We start from the raw sequence: 18009 nt of genomic DNA on the forward strand, positions 1-18009 counted from the left end.
GATTGTGTTGTGTTAATATCCTGGAGTATGTTGTGTTAATAACTTGGAGTATGTTGTCCTAAGAGTTTAATAAAACGTGTTGCTCCCAAGACAACGTCTGCGACTTAGTTGGACTCACGACACTTGTTTGAGTGTGGAGGTAATTAGATGTTACATGGATATTTGAAGTTGTTTACTGTGAGTTTCTGCATGGCTGAGAATTATTCTGCAATTATTCTGCAAACTCTCTGAGTTTTTCGTTGCCCCAGGAACGAGGCTATGACCTTGCTGTTTTTGTGATGTTGAAAATATCCTGAAGGTTGCTCCTTGCTGCATTGGTTGAGCAGTAAGTAATCAAGCAAACACTGATTGATCGTATTGTTGCTGTGTTTTTTTCCTGCAGGGTGTGTAAATCACCCCTTTTATATTTATAATCGGTTCATTTTCCAATCATTGATTTTCTTCTCATCGAACCCACTGTAAACACATTGTTGCACTTCATCATTGGGAAATTAAACATCTGAACACAGGGGTAACATGTGCATACATATGCACACACATTTAAATAAACGTGACTTTTTAGTTTGCTCTGCAGACATTTTTAAAATTATAATTATCTATCTTGTTGGATTGGAGGTAATTACGACACTATAAACGGACATGGTCTTTCGTTGCATAGAAAATATAAATGTATAATTTAGTCCCGATTTAACATGGGAGGGGGGGATACAATTGCGAAGTGGTTCACCTGGCATCCTGTGTTTGATTACCGTTCATGACTAGCATCAGTGGCGTTGTGTTACCTAAATCGATCCTGGGCCTGCTATTCACCATCCCGCACCGGGCAGCGTTATGAAATACATTCTAACAAAACGAGAGGTGCAGAGAGACCTCGAATCCTGCCGTGGATTCATTATAATTTTATACATTCATGAAAAGGTCACACACTCCGCTGATGAGCATCATAGAGTTCAAACGGGGCCAGAGTTTGCTTGCTTAACCTTTGCTGGTATACAACATTGGTTTCACCGTGCTTAGTTTGGAAGACTTGATGGGCTAACATATGATGAAAAAATTATACAAAGTGAAGCGTCAAGAACAGACTGTTATTTTTTACACAAATCCACGATTCTTCCGCAATGATTGCAACAGTGAAAGTGTCGGCTCATGCGAATACATCCAATTTACATTTCCTTAACTTCACAACACGTAGGATTTATACGTGTAAATGGGCTCTCATTGATTATTATGTTAAAGCCCATTTACAGAACAAGTTTTTCGTTCTGAAGGGAGATCTGGGATAAAAAATATACAAGGCGAACAATTGCTAAAAGGTGCACACTTGTTGTTTAACAAAAACATATTAACATGCAAAAAAATGCATTGATCGTGATCGGTGCATCCCTCCAGCAGGCCATCCGAGGAGCCCGTGGGTTCGCCAGAACGGTGGTGACACCGGCCCAATCTTGGAGGAGGCCTCTGTGCACAAGGCGGTGGAGCGTGGACTCCAATACAGTGGAACCCCTCTTTAACGACCACCGCTGTTAACAACTAATCGCTTAACGACGGGCATCCATAGAGCCCAATGTGTAATGTATAGTGTCGTGTATAGTAGTGTATAGTGTAGTGTATAATTTCGTAGAGTAGAATCCCTGTTAATGACCACCCCTGTTAGCGACGAAACGCTTAACGATGAGCCTCCGTAGAGTCCAGTGTGTTCGCTTATCAACCATTCCTCTGTTAACAACGGGCTGTTAGTACAGTATATATTAATTAATCTATTGATTAACCATGCTTCTTTTATATTACGTGTTTGTAATGTTGTTGGTATCTTTACGTGTTGATATCCATTGTTTAAATATTATAAAGTACGTTTTGTGGGTTAAAAAGGGGTAACTTCCGATGCTATCTGAACGAATTAGGCCTTTAAAATGTGGAACCAATTACCGTCGTTGACAAGGGTTCTCCTAGATTTGAAGCTTTCGTGAATGCAAGGATTCATACTCTTAGGTTTTTTTCGGCAAAGTCACGTAGGTAAAAAATAAAATTAATAGAAACAAAATACAATAATGAATCAAAATAAAATTAATAGAAACAAAATAAAATAATAAATCATTCATTATTTTATTTTGTTTCTATTAATTTTATTTTTTCCTACGTGACTTTACCGAAAAAACATAAGAGTATAAGGGTTCTCCTGTTCTCTGATTGGCTCAAACAGGCCTTCATCTCCGATGACTTTCTGACGCTGATCTCTACTGGTGGAACGAAGGCATTCGCTTTCGGAGCTGTGCGATTCTCTCCACGGAACAAGCAACTTGTTGATTCCCGACTTTGCGGTGTCTATTTTATAGACCCTGAATTGGGTGATGAGATAAGCCGATCCCAGACCGGGATATTTATATCGTGTGACCCTTTCTGATCGTGGGTCGAACATTCTACACTGCAGTGCCACATGGCAGTCAGAAATGTGTATATGCAACCAGTTGTGGAAATGTCAAAATAGGTGTGATGTTACAAGTATTATGTATGGCTTTATTGGGAGTGTGTTTTACTGCCTTTGGTGTTGTCTGTGCAGAAGTTGCACTCATGGTCCAGTGAGTGTGCACGACATCGGGCCGGAAGACGGGTAACAAACGTGTGTGTTTAGGAATGCTGCATTGATGAAAAACGAGAACAGGCATAGATCGTATTGAGGGTCAGGAAATAATAATTTCACTTGGGGTAGTGCGGAGCAAGCCAAATAAGAGAGCTGTGGATACATAACGGTGCGGTTATATTAATGGTACCTTTTTGCCAGTATCAAAAAATCTTTAAAAATTTGAATATGTTTTACCCTATTGGCAATAAAACAGGAGGTGTTAAGATGCTCATACACCAAATAGGTACCTTTTTTGCCACACATATGTGGCAAAAAATCCAAACAAACGTACCTTGATAATATATGCATTTTCTTTTAAACTGGTTGGCCTATACCAGACAGCCTTTTTCATGGACTTGTTTCACCAGCGTTAGACCAGAGAACTCCAAAAGGGCGAACAGTACAGAGACAATGCAAGTATCAGGGCACTTATAGCTTGGGTTGAGCAGTTATATCTATGGTACCTTTTTGCCAGTAATTAAAAGGTGTTAAGAAAATGGTGCAAGTGGTTCCTTGGAATCAATTAGAAAATTAGCACATGCTCTTATTGTCAGTGGGCCCAATTCACTCGGCTATCTTGGTTGTCATTCCACCTCTTGTTCGCTGTGCTCCAGCCATTTTTACATAAAATCGGATCCGTTCCCGCGTTTGGTGATTCACACGAGGCCAATGCCACGCGACACACCAGCCAACGCCACGTGACACACCGGTCCCACCGCTCATGTGGCGGCCCAGAGTGAGTAGCGGGTAACGACAGAACCAAAGGTGGTGCAAACAGAACAATCTTCCTTCAACAGCCACTGGCCAAGTGGCTGAAATTTCACATTCTAAAATTTGGAGCCGGATAATAGGAACTTTTGTGGACCCTACAGCTGCCAAGGTTAATTGGAGTCATGGACGATAGGGTCATGAAGAAGAGAAGCTCCACTTTATTAACGTTGGAATATCCAACGACGTGAAAGTGCCTTGCCGTAATGCCTCTCAATCAATCATGAAACGTATTCCTTGATTGGTCTGTCAATGGCTTTACTGACCATCCGTGAGTCCTTGGAGAGACAATGGGTTCTCGGATCCAGAGACCTTGGGAATATCTGCAATGAAGAAACATTCATGGAAAAAAAGCAGTGCAAAACAAAAACAAAACCCATTGTCTCTGTTTTCTATTGACGTTTAGCGCAAATGTATTTTTTATTCCCGATAAACTTTTGCTGGACTTTCCGGCATGCCAATGGATGTTTTTGTTATTGTTCATGTTGCTGCTCAAAGTGTCTCATGGGCAGGGCTTCCAGTTGATGACATCGCACTTCTTGTCAATGTTTTACCGCTGTTGCCAGTTGGGCTGCACATTTATATCTCCTGACGTGCAATGCGAACGCTGCAGGAGCCACTTGTAAGTCCAAGTGTGAGGTTTCAAATAGGTAATTACGCCAGGTCTGTCGAGGTGACCTCATTCAACTCCTGCAGATGCACCGCAGGAGTGCGCGGTGGAAGCTCGGGAAAAGAAATAAGTTAATATGCAGGCCAATCATACTTGGATTAAGAGAGGATAAGTTGAAGCTGTTCGGTGGTTGACTCAGCCTATCACCCCTTAGGTGTTGTTAAAATTAATGCCGGTTTGTGGAATTGAGTAATGGTGCTTAACCATGCATTGATTCATCGGTTCATTCGAATTGATTCTTGCACTTACAATGTAAAGATGCTAATCATGTATTCTAAAATATATTTTTTATTTAAATACCGTTATGCAGGTTATCGGGAGAGGTGGTGTCGCAGTGGTTAATGCACCGTGCATGTCACCTGAATTTGATTCCAAGCAATGGTTAATATCGGTGATGACGGTTATTTGAATCAGTCACAGGTCCACTTTGCATTCCTGCACTGACAAGCATGCTGAAGTATGAACATTTTTTTTTTATAACAGCCAAATACTCGAAGCACGTGTTAATAAATGTGGTAGGAAAAATACAAACGACCACGGGGAGAACATGCAAGCTCCACATATATAGGCGTCAGTGTCGGGATCGAACCTACGCATTCCCGTATACCAGGCGAGGTAGCTAACATCTCGCCACCGTGGCGTCCACAAGTATAGTTAAACAACCCCCATTACTGGCACGGAATGTTCGAGGCCACCAACGCATTGACAAAGGGCTGTAAATTATTTTGGTTTATTATTTTTTGTCCAAATTATATGCCAATATTACATTTAAGCTAATGGGGCGAGTGCAATACAACTGAGACGCAAGAAGAATTAGACAATAAAAAGTAGAGGAGAAAACAAACGAATTCACAATTGAATGAAATTACTTCCATGAATCACGCACGCTTGGATCGCCAGGGGAGTGGTGTCGAGGAGTGAATTATTACGTAGCTAAGTGTCATGGATATCCTCGCCATAGTTATGTGGAATTCCCACAACTAGCTTAGAGGTTCACTTACAGAGAAGAGTACTGCCCAGTGCTCAATGGATTATGGGGATATTATAAAAAATAACCTTATGATGAGGGCTGCCAGTGATAGATATTTGGATAGTCGGCATACTTAGCTTACTGAACTCTGTACTAATGAGTCATTGGTATTGACATCGCAGTGTGAACTCTCATCCTCCAGGTTTCACATTTAATTAATATCACACACTCAGATTGCGGTTATGAATGACCTCTTTGTCTCATGTTACAGCTTTTTGGAAAAACAAAAAAGAAGCTTACTTGCTACAATTAGTCATTATACAACAACACAAAACAGGCTACAAAATCTGGGTGTAACGGAGTATAGAGATGCTGTGTTCATTAACGATAGGGCTCGGAGGTGATGTTTGAGGTACGGGAAATGTCTTTTTTAAATCCTTTATATTAAGTTCACTTGCTTGCTTGCTTGCGCGCTTACGACCGTGCAAATCTTTCGGTCGTTTTTTAACCCACTTCCCGTGATCCAATCGAGCTGACATTTTCCACACAGACTCGTTGTGCGTGACAATTTATTTTCGTGAAAATTTTTTTCCAAAATGTTACACTTTTTAGGAAAAAATAATGGTATTACTGTGTGTGTGTGTGGGGGGGTCTGTTTGTATGTATGTGCGTGCAAGTCTTCATCCTGGTTCTGGTTGTATGTGCTTGCGTGTGTGAGTGCGTGAGACGAGGTGGCCGAGTGGTTAAGGCGATGGACTGCTAATCCATTGTGCTCTGCACGCGTGGATTCGAATCCCACCTTCGTCGCGATTTTTTTTTAATCCTTTATATTAAGTTCACTTGCTTGCTTGCTTGTACGCTTACGACCGTGCACATCTTTCGGTCGTTTTTTTTACCCACTTCCCGTGATCCAATCGAGCTGACATTTTGCACACAGACTCGTTGTGCGTGACAATTAATTTTCGTGAAATTTTTTCCCCAAAATTTTACACTTTTTAGGAAAAAAAAATATATGTAATTACCAATTGCTTAATGGTGGCAGGCAATCATCTGACCCATAGGTGGCAGCCATCTCAAGCCAGAGGACGAGAGGACTCTAGCCGCCACGCATATAAAGGATTTATAGTGAAAAACTTTGTTTTTACAGGTTAATTTTTGACCGATTCAAAATTGAGTTTTGTGTCAGGTTTACTTACGTCAATTGTGTTGTCGTACACCCTCCTCCATTCGATACAGCCAATGAATGTATGTGTATGTTGATATTCTTTCGCACCACACGTAGCCAACCGTGCTAATTGTGGGTGCAGTGTTGAGTCTATGGGTATTGTTAGTCTATGGGCAATATGTATGTTGAGCTTCTTTCGCACCGTACGTAGCCAACCATGCGAATCGGAGGTGCGGGAAAGAAAGAAAGTTTCCACTGTTGTATCACAACCGCCAATGCTGCCATCTGCTCAATAAAGAATGGACACAAGTAGACACTGTTTCATCCCGTGGACATTGTGACACTCGTTATTCTCATGCTGAACATTTATATTTTGCATCGCAAGTTTAACACGTAGACTTTGACGACCAATATTATTCATAATAAAGGTTTTGGGTTAGATCACACAGCCAGTAAGGTTTGTCACGTAAACAACGCGCCAATTAGTTACTACTTCAGCCCACCGGTGTGTTGGAGAGTATATCCACAACATTTACAATTTGAATACGACGTTTAGCTGGTAATTAAAACCAGCATCATTGGGCGATTTGCCAGAATAGTGAAGCAATCCACCAGCTTCCGGTCTTAAATAGAGCAAGATGACGTCATCACTGAACCCATCAGGTGCAGAGATCAGAGGCGTAGGGGGGAGTGCGGTTATTGTAATTATATGATAGATTAGTGTGGCCTGGAAGCGTATTATTAAGTTAAACATCTTACAACTACAATCCCTTACAGAGGAAACACATGTTAATGAACTGATTACTAATCTATACTATACACGACTAGACACTGCTATACATTACTATGCACTACTGCACTGCTACACTATACACTACTATACACAGACTATAGGTTTTCCTGGGGAATTCCCAGGCATTTCCAGGCCAGCCGAGCGACATCATCCTGCCAGCGTGATGTGATTGTAATTATGCCAGGCAGTTTTTTTTCCTGCACTGATTCTGCTGAAGGCACAAAGAACAATGTGGTGACACTGAGAAATTAGGAATGTGGTGAGATTGAGAAATGAAAAATGTAGTGATATTTTGTTTACTTCTTACCATTGCTTTAACGTAAATCACCTCCGTGTGATTTATAACCAATTCACCATGACTAATTGCGTATATATGTTCAGAAGATGAATGAATACCGATGTTGAGGTCTGCTCGCCACAAGAGGGCTTCAGGAGAGTTTAGTTTAGTTACACCAACTCATTGTATTGATCGTGAAAGAATAATTATGAGTTCATCCATGCGCTGAGTTTTGCTGTTCTTCCGTTAAAGGAGCGCAGAGTAAGGTGTTTCATGACCACAATCACGCTGAGGTATCCTTTTCGCAGTGGCCCACCTGTTCCATGTTTTCGTGTCCACCTTTTATAAACAACTCACACCATCATCAAGGCAACATGGACGCCATTAATTCGTATCCATATAAGATCAGTCGAGCTGATGCATTGATTTCTTGAAGTGAATTTCTAAAACGTTAACTCGTAACTTACATTAACTCCAAGTGTCATTCAATTGTATTTCTTTACAGGTTAACGGGCATGGATCTACCTGCTCCACTCATCAGCAATAAGAACTGGCTGCGATTGCACTTCACGTCTGATGGAAATCACCGGCGCAAGGGATTCAGTCTCCAATACCTAGGTAAGACTGAGCAACATCACTCAAAGTCAAAAGAAGTCGAAGTGATTTCATGTGGGAACGAGCTTTTGAAATGCTCATCTCCTGTTTACACCGCTGAGACTGTGGTGGGACTTCCACATTGATGTGGCAGGGGCGAGTCCATCCATAGGACAACCACCGTTGACTTGACCATGCAGTGTTATTCGTCATATTGACACCCAGAGGGGTCAATGGTCTGAGTCAACCCCCGACCCAGGACTCGAACTCGTAACATTCTGATTGCAAGTCGCTCGCTCTCCCGCTGAGCCACTTAGCCGGATGATAAACATTTTTTTTTTATCTAGATTGAAAACGCATTTCCTTAGAACTTCTTTTTGTGTTTAGTTTGTTGTGCATCCCCCGTACCACCGATGAGCACAGTTGGCTGCGTATAATGCAAACGAAATTCAACATACTTACATACAGTCGCTGCATGAGCGTTAATTCTATGGAACTGATTGTGCGTTCATACCACGTAACTGCATGGTCCAATGAACCACAGTCTGTGTTGCAGTTCCTCCTGTTTTGCTACTTAATAATATGAAAGAACACACACCTGCGTCTGCGCCAAACACCAACACCGATCACTGAGAATGTGATTATTTAAGATTGGGTGAAGCAGCTTGTGAGTTTCGATTTAAAGCTTTCGTGACTGCAGGGATTCATCTTCTTGGTTCTTTCGGTAAAGTCACGTAGAATGGAAATAATAAAATAATAAAAATAAAACATAATAAAATAATTCTCACGACGTTTCGGCCACAACGCAAGCAGCCGTTCTCAGGTGGAGAACAGGTCTGTCGAGAAGACAGAGTCTGAATGACACACCCCAGGCTTGAAGCGACTATTTAAGCTGGGATGGAGGGGGGAAGGACGGCTGCTTGCGTTGTGGCCGAAACGTCGTGAGAATTATTTTATTATGTTTTATTATTATTATTTTATTATTTCCATTCTACGTGACTTTCCCAAAAGAACCAAGAAGACAGCTTGTGAGTGTTGTATATAACGGGCAAGGAATACACTGTCGATGTAATGAAGATGTGGAGGTTACGATGGGTGGGTTGTGCGTGTCATTGGAGTGGCACCGCAGGACCGGTGATCAAGGCAGAGACCTAAACCCATGCTTCGGGATCTTTTAAAACTCTCCAACGGCCAATGGCTCTAGCATACGGATGTTCAAGTTTCAAGATTATCTTGTTTAACTAGATGAGAGCTCAAGAGGTTAAGATGGTCTCATTTGCCAGAGTGGCCAGGGGCATTATTAGTCTGCCAGACGGGGCTACAATATGTATGATGCTAATTGAATAATTTGCGAGTAATTTTCGAGTTTGGCAAATATGGACCCTCACACCCGCCACACGATAATGGCCTTTGTCTCCTAACTACAAGCACACGTGCACTCTGCACGGGTACATTTACATCTTGTGTATATATGTCTTATAGACAGCCAATGCCAAAGTAAAACAAAATATGTGTTCATGTATTGGTGAAGGAAATTGCTGCACTTGAGAAGCTGGTTTATTCATGGACGGGTGCCAGACATTCGAATCCCAGGATGTCGGCAGTGTTGCCTCAGCGCCCCTTCTTCAGGAGTTCGCCCCCTGAGTCATCTTTTGATTAGCACAGTTGACTACGTACGCTGCAAAGAAGTTCAGCATACATACATGCATGCTGTGATCTTACGGAGATTTTTTTTCAGGTGTGCTTTCATTCATGTAAAAAAGTGCAGTATATTTTACATGTCGTTTTTATTGTATTCAAAAAGCAGTGCGTGGTACAGAGCACGAACCGCGGTGCATGGAACGGGGGTACAGAAACTCCGCGGGAAACACGTCCTGAAACTCTGTATCTCCTGGGTTTAGATGAGGGAGGGGATTGGGCACACTGCCCCACCCAAGTGGAGATGGCGAGCAGGGTACATGAACTCTTTGTACGGGGAAGGGAAGATGAGGGAGGAATAACTTAAGTAAGGAAATAGAGGAAACGTGGAGGAGGGGTACACCATTTAATTATTGCCTTGCATTGCTAGAAGATATTTACTCATACACCTGAAATTAGATTTTTGTAAATCAGTGTGTGTTTATAAACGTAATGACACTCATGGTTTTTGGGCCTGTGCTTTAATTCTGCTGCGATGGTTTTTTGTCATCATTACAGTATTTTCCAATCAATACATCTTTATTGGATATAGCGTGCTTCACAATAAATTGTTGCAAGGCACTTCACAAATACAATCTAACAGTATAAAATAAGGATGAGAAACGGTCAATACTATTTTTATCACACACACAACTAAATTAAAAAGAGTGAAAAAATAATTTCACGCAGACATTTCATGTCAAGTGACAGTATTTTTACTATCTTTACTATGTTATGCCGGATAACTTTAAAATGTTTGAAGCTAACTAAAATCACGTAAAATAGAATTTCGGCAGCACACATAAACGTGTAAGAAGCACACAGCCTTTGTGCAAAATGCAAAAAATCATCAGTAATTCCTGCAGAGGTGCATTGTGGTCATCGTGTCTTAGGTCAACGTCGAAATTAACTTTAGCAAATTTGACTGATTGACAGGCAGGAGTGATGCAGAGACAAACAAAACTGTGGACCAGTGTCAACCTAACTCGCCTCATTATCGCTGTATAGTCACCAGTGTTGACTGCTGCAAAGCCTGCCCCTGGAAACCACACGTGTGGATTCCCCACTCCCACACTTTGGGGCCCATTAGCTTGGCTAATGCCAACGCTCATCTCAACTGTGAATAACGGTGACCTCGACAGCCCACAGGAAGGAAGTTCCGTGGGGTTATCCACCAGCCCTCGCTGCCTCTACAGTGCTGGATTACAGGCAGCGGCGTAGCCATCACCAATCTGATCATTACGCAGCATGGCACAATTTCGATTTAAAGCTTTCGTGACTGCAGGGATTTATCTTCTTTGTTCTTTCGGTAAAGTCATGTAGAAGGGAAATAATAAAATAATACAAATAAAACATAATTAAATAATTCTCACGACGTTTCGGCCACAACGCAAGCAGCCATCCTCAGGTGAAGAACAGGTCTGTCGAGAAGACAGAGTCTGAATGAAACACTCCAGACTTTGGAGCGTCTATTTAAGCTGGGTTGGAGTTGGGGAGAGCGCCGTGACAAAAGGATTTGCATATCAAGAGGAATTTAGCATATTTATGGGAAATGCAGATATGCGATTAGTACTACTTGTGAAATGCATAGGAGGTGGGCGGGGGGTTTAAAGTCATATTATGCCCGTGCATTATGCAGGATTAGCAGCATCAAAGGGAGGAGATAGGGGTAGCATTAATAAAGGGAAGGAATGTTAATAGTATGTAGCTGCAGTAACTAAACCAACACGTAAACAACTAAAGTATAAACTACATAGTATCATCAGTATACTAAATATACTCTTCAATAAGCTTGCCATCTTCTTCGACTTCCATGGTGAATCTGATGGCTGGGTGTATCATCAGATTCACCATGGAAGTCGAAAAAGATGGCAAGCTAACCTTTTTGGATGTCCTAATTAAGAGGAGACCTGATGGTTCAATGAGCCACTCTGTCTACAGGAAAGCCACCCATACGGATGCTTACCTAAAACCAGATTCCCACCACCATCCATCCCAAAATTATTCCCTCATCAAGACTATACCATTCCTCTTGATATGCAAATTCTTTTGTCAAGGCGCTCTCCCCCCCTCCAACCCAGCTTAAATAGACGCTCCAAGTCTGGGGTGTTTCATTCAGACTGTCTTCTCAACAGACCTGTTCTTCACCTGAGGACGGCTGCTTGCGTTGTGGCTGAAACGTCATGAGAATTATTTTATTATGTTTTATTTTTATTATTTTATTATTTCCCTTCTACGTGACTTTACCGAAAGAACCAAGAAGCATGGCACAATTTACGCATCTGCCCGGCGTCACAGTGGTGGGAACGGCTTGTGCACAATGTTGTTTTGTTCGGGTTATTTAATTAGATTTATGTTATCCCAGGATTTTGTTTTTATTTTGCTGAAAAATAATCCAGTCCATTCCCTGTTGCATTACATTTCAGTTCGTTGGCACAGAGTATTGGTCTTTACTCACAATTTTAGTTGAATGTAATCTAAATTACATAATCATGTACAATGGGGCCTTCGGTGCAAAGCTCCTCTCAACTTTGTTGCATTTTCACAGGAGCAGTAATCATTTAATTGAGGGAGCTCTAAAGTTAACAAAACTAGAGCAGCCATTAAATAAAGCATCAAAATAAGCCAACTTTTCAGGTAAATAAGTTCGAACGTAAATGTTACTTTTCCATTTAATAAGAAAATAAATTGTTTGTTTCAGGAGTGGTCGATTAAAGTGTCAATGACATCTGGTGTGAATTAAATTGGCATCAACGTTGTAATTCTGGCTCCGGAGAATTTCGCCCCAGACGGCATATGATGGATGAGGATACAACCTTGAGCGTTAATTGCCAGACTGGATCAAACCTTATCCACAGCGGCTTTGCCCTCAAGATGTTTAAATGCAAGGCGTGCGCACACTGAGTTCCACAATTGAGCGGTTTGAGCCGTTCTTTTTTTTTCGCTCGGGGAAATGATGCTGCACCACACTCGTCTAGAGCTGGCTGGTCCGACGTCAACTTCGACCATTTGCCAACGACAGTAAAAGGGCTCCTTCGCAACTGGGACGTTTCGGAACGCTGGGTACCCTTTAGCTGCCTGATACAAAAGCAAGAGACGTTGTGCGTCTCTTGTATATATTCATAGCTAAACTCTAACAAAGGAACTCGAGAAGAAGCGTCGGCCCTTCGAACATCAGAAGTACATTTGAACGATGCTCATGCTGCGCTTTAAAGGTCGTGTTGACCCTCCAGAGCAAATCCGGACTCACGCCTTAATCAAACCAGAGGCAGAGAAGCTTCAACATGAACGAGTGCTTTACTGAACGACTCCAGGAAGTGCCCCCCAAACCCCAGAGACCGCGGTCCTTTATGGCTCCTAGTGAAGCTTGACATAACGTTAGGGACCAAACAACAAAACATAACACATCTTCCTCCTTAAATGGTAATGTCCACATTAACACAAACAATAACTTTCTCTAACTTGGAAGAGAGGGTAGACAGCCTCAAAATTCTGTTAAAACCAAAAGGGATTATTCTGCCCCTCGCTTCCAGGGTTAGCACTAACTATAACGTACTGGAAGTTTTCTTTCTTTGGGTGGATTGCGCTGCAACACCGGAACATGCTCAGGTGTAGATGTAGACTCAGGCTGAGCCTCAGGTGTACTTGGAGGAGTGGTCTCCGTTGGAAGTGGTGTAGAAGGGGCTGGCGTAGGTGCTGACATGTTCCAGTAGGGTTTCAGCTCACTTGTGAAGGTATATGCTGGCGTATGTACTTCAGAGGTTGTAGCCGCAGGTTCACGAGGAAGTAACTGGTCGACATGTCTCCTCTAGGTCTGGTTGTCTTGGGTGCTGACTCTGTATGAGACAGGTTCAGTTTTTTGAAGAACAGTTGCAGGAACCCACTTTTGCTTAGTGGTGTACTTCCATGCATAGGCAGGATCTCGAACAGAGAACTGTCTGTCCTGAGACTGCCTTGCTCGTACATTGACTTGATCTTGCTGCTTGTCTTGGACCAACGTTTTGGTGGGTGTTGGTCTCAATAGATCAAGGCGAGTCCGGAGCTGTCTTTTCATGAGTAGGTAAGCAGGGGATGTTCCAGTTATCGCATGCGGAGTGTTGCGATACTTGAGCAGGAAAGTGTCGAGTCGCTGCTTCAGTGGTGCCTCCCTTGTGGATGCTTTTAAAGCATGTTTGATTGTCTGAACCATTCTCTCTGCAAGTCCATTCGTAGATGGATGATAAGGACATGAGAGGATGTGCTTGATTCCATTGTTCTGTAGAAAATTCTGCATTTATTTAGATGCAAAAGATGGCTCATTGTCCATGACTATCTGCTCAAACAGTCCTAGATGTCCAAACATCTCCCTCAGAATCTCGAAGGTCGTCTCCGATGTTATGGTGGACATAACTGAGACCTCTGGCAACTTTGAATGGGTGTCAACGGCAACCAGAAACATCGTTCCTTTTACTGGTCCTGCAAAACTTAGGTGAACACGCTGCCACGGGCTCGCTGGCCAATCCCAAGGATGCAGTGGGGCCAAGCTTGGTGTTTTTCTGTTGATGTGACATGAAGTGCAGGATCTGGCTGTGGCTTCAATAACCTGGTCTAGCCCCGGCCACCATAAATATATACACGCTAACTCTTTCATCTGGACAATGCCACAATGTCAAGGTGGTATGATGACACGCATACCCTACAGTAGGCATCCCGCAGTCACCGTCAACTCTTTTCCCCGAGAAAGGTAAGGGAGTAGATCAGGTGGCGTGTCAGGGACACGTGGCAGGTCACTTCTCATCACTTGGTCGAACACTCTGGACAGTGTTGGACCTCATTTTGTTTCCTTTTTTATTTGTTGAGCGGTCACAGGTGTGTTCTCTACCATATCGAAGTAGAAAACCTTCCATTTGCTACTTTTAGGGCAGTTAGGCAGAGGAAGTCGTGACAAGCCATCAGTGTTGGTGTGTTCTTCAGACCTTTGAAACTTGATGTCATAGTTGTGAGCACTCAGGAGGAGTGCCCAACGCTGCAGTCTGCTCGCTGCAAGAGTTGGTTTTCCAGAGTACAGACCAGAGGACGATTGTCCGTCAGCAAGGTGAATCTCCGTCCGAACAGGTAGGAATACAACTTTTAGATTCTGAAGTTAATTCCCAATGCTTCTTTTTCCATCTGCGGGTATTTCACCTCCGCTTTGCTCAGCGTCCTTGACGCGAACGCGATGGGCCCTTCTTTTCCAGAAGGTGTGATGTGCGACAAAACAGCCCCAACTCAATATGGAGAGGCATCGCACGTCCGTTGAATTGGCAAGGATGGGTCGAAGTGAGTCAACACTTTCTCATTGATCAACGCTGCCTTTGCCTTCTTGAAAGCAAGGTCACACTCACTGGTTCATGACCATTGGTTTGCCCTCTTTAAAAAGCCTATGCAAAGGCTTCAGCTGTGTCACCAGCTGTGGAATAAATTTGCCATAATAGTTCAGGAGACCCAGGAAAGACTACAGCTAGCTGACATGCTGGGGAACAGGAGCCTCTGCAATGGCTGTTACCTTCGATGGGGCTGTGTGGAGACCTTCAGCATCGATCACATGGCCTAAGTAATCCACAGCAGGCTTGAAAAAGTCACATTTCTCTTTGGGAACATGCAGACCGTACACTTCAAGTCTTTCTAGAGTCTTTTCTAAGTTCTGCAGATGTTCCTCATCATCTTTTCCTCATCTTTTCCTGTGACATGGATGTTATCAAGGTAACACTGTACCGCAGGAAGACCACTCAAAAACTGATCCATGGCCCTCTGGAACAGGGCGGGTGCCAAAGTAATACCAAAAGGCAAGCGGTGGTATCTGAAGAGTCCTCTGTGGGTAGTGATCATGATGTACTTCTGTGACTCCTCACCTACATGCATCTGCAGGTAGGCTTGGTTTAAGTCAATAACTTTGAAAACTCCACACAGGCGAACAGAGCCATCACACTTTATCACTGGAACTACAGGTGTTGCCTACTCGCAATGTGGAACTGGATCCAGGACTCCTATCTTGACTAGCCGTTGTAAGTCGGCATCCACCTTTGGTTTGAGAGCATAGGGAATGTTTCTCGCCTTCCTGTAATTGGGGTGAGAGTCTGGCTTGAGCTGTAGTTTCACTGCAATCCCCTTCATACTTCCCAGTTCATCTTTAAAGATAGCGGCATGCCTATGCAACAAAGCTGGCAACCCTGTTCCTTCTTATGCCAATATGTTCACCTTCATCTAGTCCAGACGAACATTTTCCAACCAAGGCTAGCACATCAGCACTGGATAGTCTCCTTTTACCACGTAGATGGGAAGTTTATCTTTTTGTCCGTTTAATTCTTCCAGGACCTCTGCTTTTCCAGTGATGAAAACGGTCTCTCCAGCATACGTCTTCAACATGAATTTTGCATGTGTCAGGAAAGATGGTTTAGTATTTTCTTAAATCAAATTTCCCCAGCTCCTGTATCGATTTCCATCTTGATCGGCTGTCCTTCCAACAATGGCGTTACCTCATTGGCTATTACTGTTAATACCTTGCTTAGTAACTCATCTTCAGAGTCTCTGTCACTATCACTTGACTGATCCTGCTGTACAGCATGCAGATATTTTTTCCCTTTTCCCGACCTTTCCTTATGGGTTTCCTTAACTGGTCTCTCTCTCATGGCTTTACAAGCTCGCTCAATGTGTACTCTTTTTTTACAATGACGACATGTTAGCTCCTTTGCCCAACATTCAGATGGGTAATGACCTTGTTTTCCACATCGGTAACACTTCTCTGTGCTCTTTATCCTGTGCTGCCGCTACACTGTACACTCTTGATGCCGCCTACAGCTGCTGTGCTTATTTTTCAGCTAGCTCCATGGATACTTCCACCTCCACTGTTTTTTGTAGGGTGAGTTTATCTTCAGAGAGTAGGCGCTTCTGTATTGCCTCACTTCTTAGGCCACACATTAGCCAATCACGGATAGTGTCATTCAATTATATTAAACTCACAATGTTCAGTCAGTCTCTTTAACACTGTCACATATTGGCCAATAGATTCACACTCCTCTTGGTTACGTTTATGAAATCTGAATCGCTCTACAATAACGAGTGGCTTGGGGCAAAAAAGTGCTTGCAAGGTTTTCACAATGCCCTCATATGACTGGTCACCTGGTTTCTCAGGCTGCACCACACTCATTAAGCAATCGAAACGTTTTAGCTCCCATCACACGAAGGAAATTGCCACTTTAGCTTCATTTTTAATGCCATTGCCTATCACAAAAAAATCAAACCGTTATGTAAAAGCACTCCATTGCTCCCCTGTTTATCAAAATGGCCGAATGCTCCCGTAAGAAGAGGCATTTTCACTCTTCCCTCTTGATTTTCATGTTGACAAATAAATTCCATTTTACTAGTTTACAGCTTGTTCGTTTATAATTCAATTAAATCCCAGGTGTCGAATGTCCACATTCCTATGGTAGGGACGAGTCACTCTGCAGCACAAACTGTTAATGGTGGCTCTCGCTGTGATTGGCAATCGATGGATACCAGAGGTGTGGACTCGAGTCATGTGACTTGGACTCGAGTCAGACTCGAGTCATGAATTTGATGACTTGCGACTCGACTTGGACTTGCATAACAATGACTTTGTCCCACCTATGAGATGTGGACTCGAGTCATGTGACTTGGACTCGAGTCAGACTCGAGTCATGAATTTGATGACTTGCGACTCGACTTGGACTTGCATAACAATGACTTTGTCCCACCTCTGAGATGTGGACTCGAGTCATGTGACTTGGACTCGAGTCAGACTCGAGTCATGAATTTGATGACTTGCGACTCGACTTGGACTTGCATAACAATGACTTTGTCCCACCTCTGATGGATACTGGGCTGAGTTAATTTCCCCCCAACCGTGATGGTAACTCATAAACTTCTACTTATGAGTCGTGCACTCTTCAGATGCCTGCTTTTTGAATGACATGAGGAAAGTTGTTATTACTATAATAAATGTATTGCATGTAATTCACAATATGCAAACATCAATGCCATTGTTATCACCAACATCATCACCAACATCATCGTTGTCATGCACACCACAATCATAATCCCTACATCATTATCATCATCACCAACCCCCTGATCTTCATCATAGTTAAGATCGGTATTACAACCACTACCATCATTGTCTTTTTCATCATTGTTATCGTCATAATAATTACTGTTATAATGTAGCTTTATCTACAAATGTAGTCATGACTAGATGCAAATACGTTTCTGGGCATCTGTGAAAAAGAGCTTTACAGCTCATCGGATTCTTCCTGTATAAATACAAATTTTGATGTTGATTCTGAACAACTTCAGAATACGATATCAAATGACTACTTCTAAAGTCACCTTGCATATTTCATGTCCTGCAAAGAGTGGGTAACAACTTTTCATACCGTGTGTGACATTTATAAATATCAATCCTCAAAGCTGATCGTTTCTTTTTCTTTCCTACAGTTA

At 42.6% G+C, this 18009-nt stretch overlaps 1 protein-coding gene and 1 non-coding gene across 2 annotated transcripts in view; both read left to right on the forward strand.

The window, feature by feature from the left end:
• Positions 1 to 18009, forward strand: part of LOC144724936 (CUB and sushi domain-containing protein 1-like) — a 684194-nt gene that overhangs the window by 263766 nt on the left and 402419 nt on the right. Inside the window, exon 6 of the mRNA XM_078604260.1 lies at positions 7769 to 7881. Coding sequence (XP_078460386.1) covers positions 7769 to 7881 — 113 coding nt within the window. The remainder of the gene's footprint in view (positions 1 to 7768; positions 7882 to 18009) is intronic.
• On the forward strand, positions 5754 to 5835 carry TRNAS-GCU (transfer RNA serine (anticodon GCU)). The gene has a single exon. It is a non-coding gene; the product is annotated as a tRNA-Ser (tRNA).

The sequence above is a fragment of the Lampetra planeri genome, chromosome 22 (genome assembly GCF_965212315.1).
Source record: "Lampetra planeri chromosome 22, kcLamPlan1.2.h2, whole genome shotgun sequence".
NCBI lineage: Eukaryota > Metazoa > Chordata > Hyperoartia > Petromyzontiformes > Petromyzontidae > Lampetra > Lampetra planeri.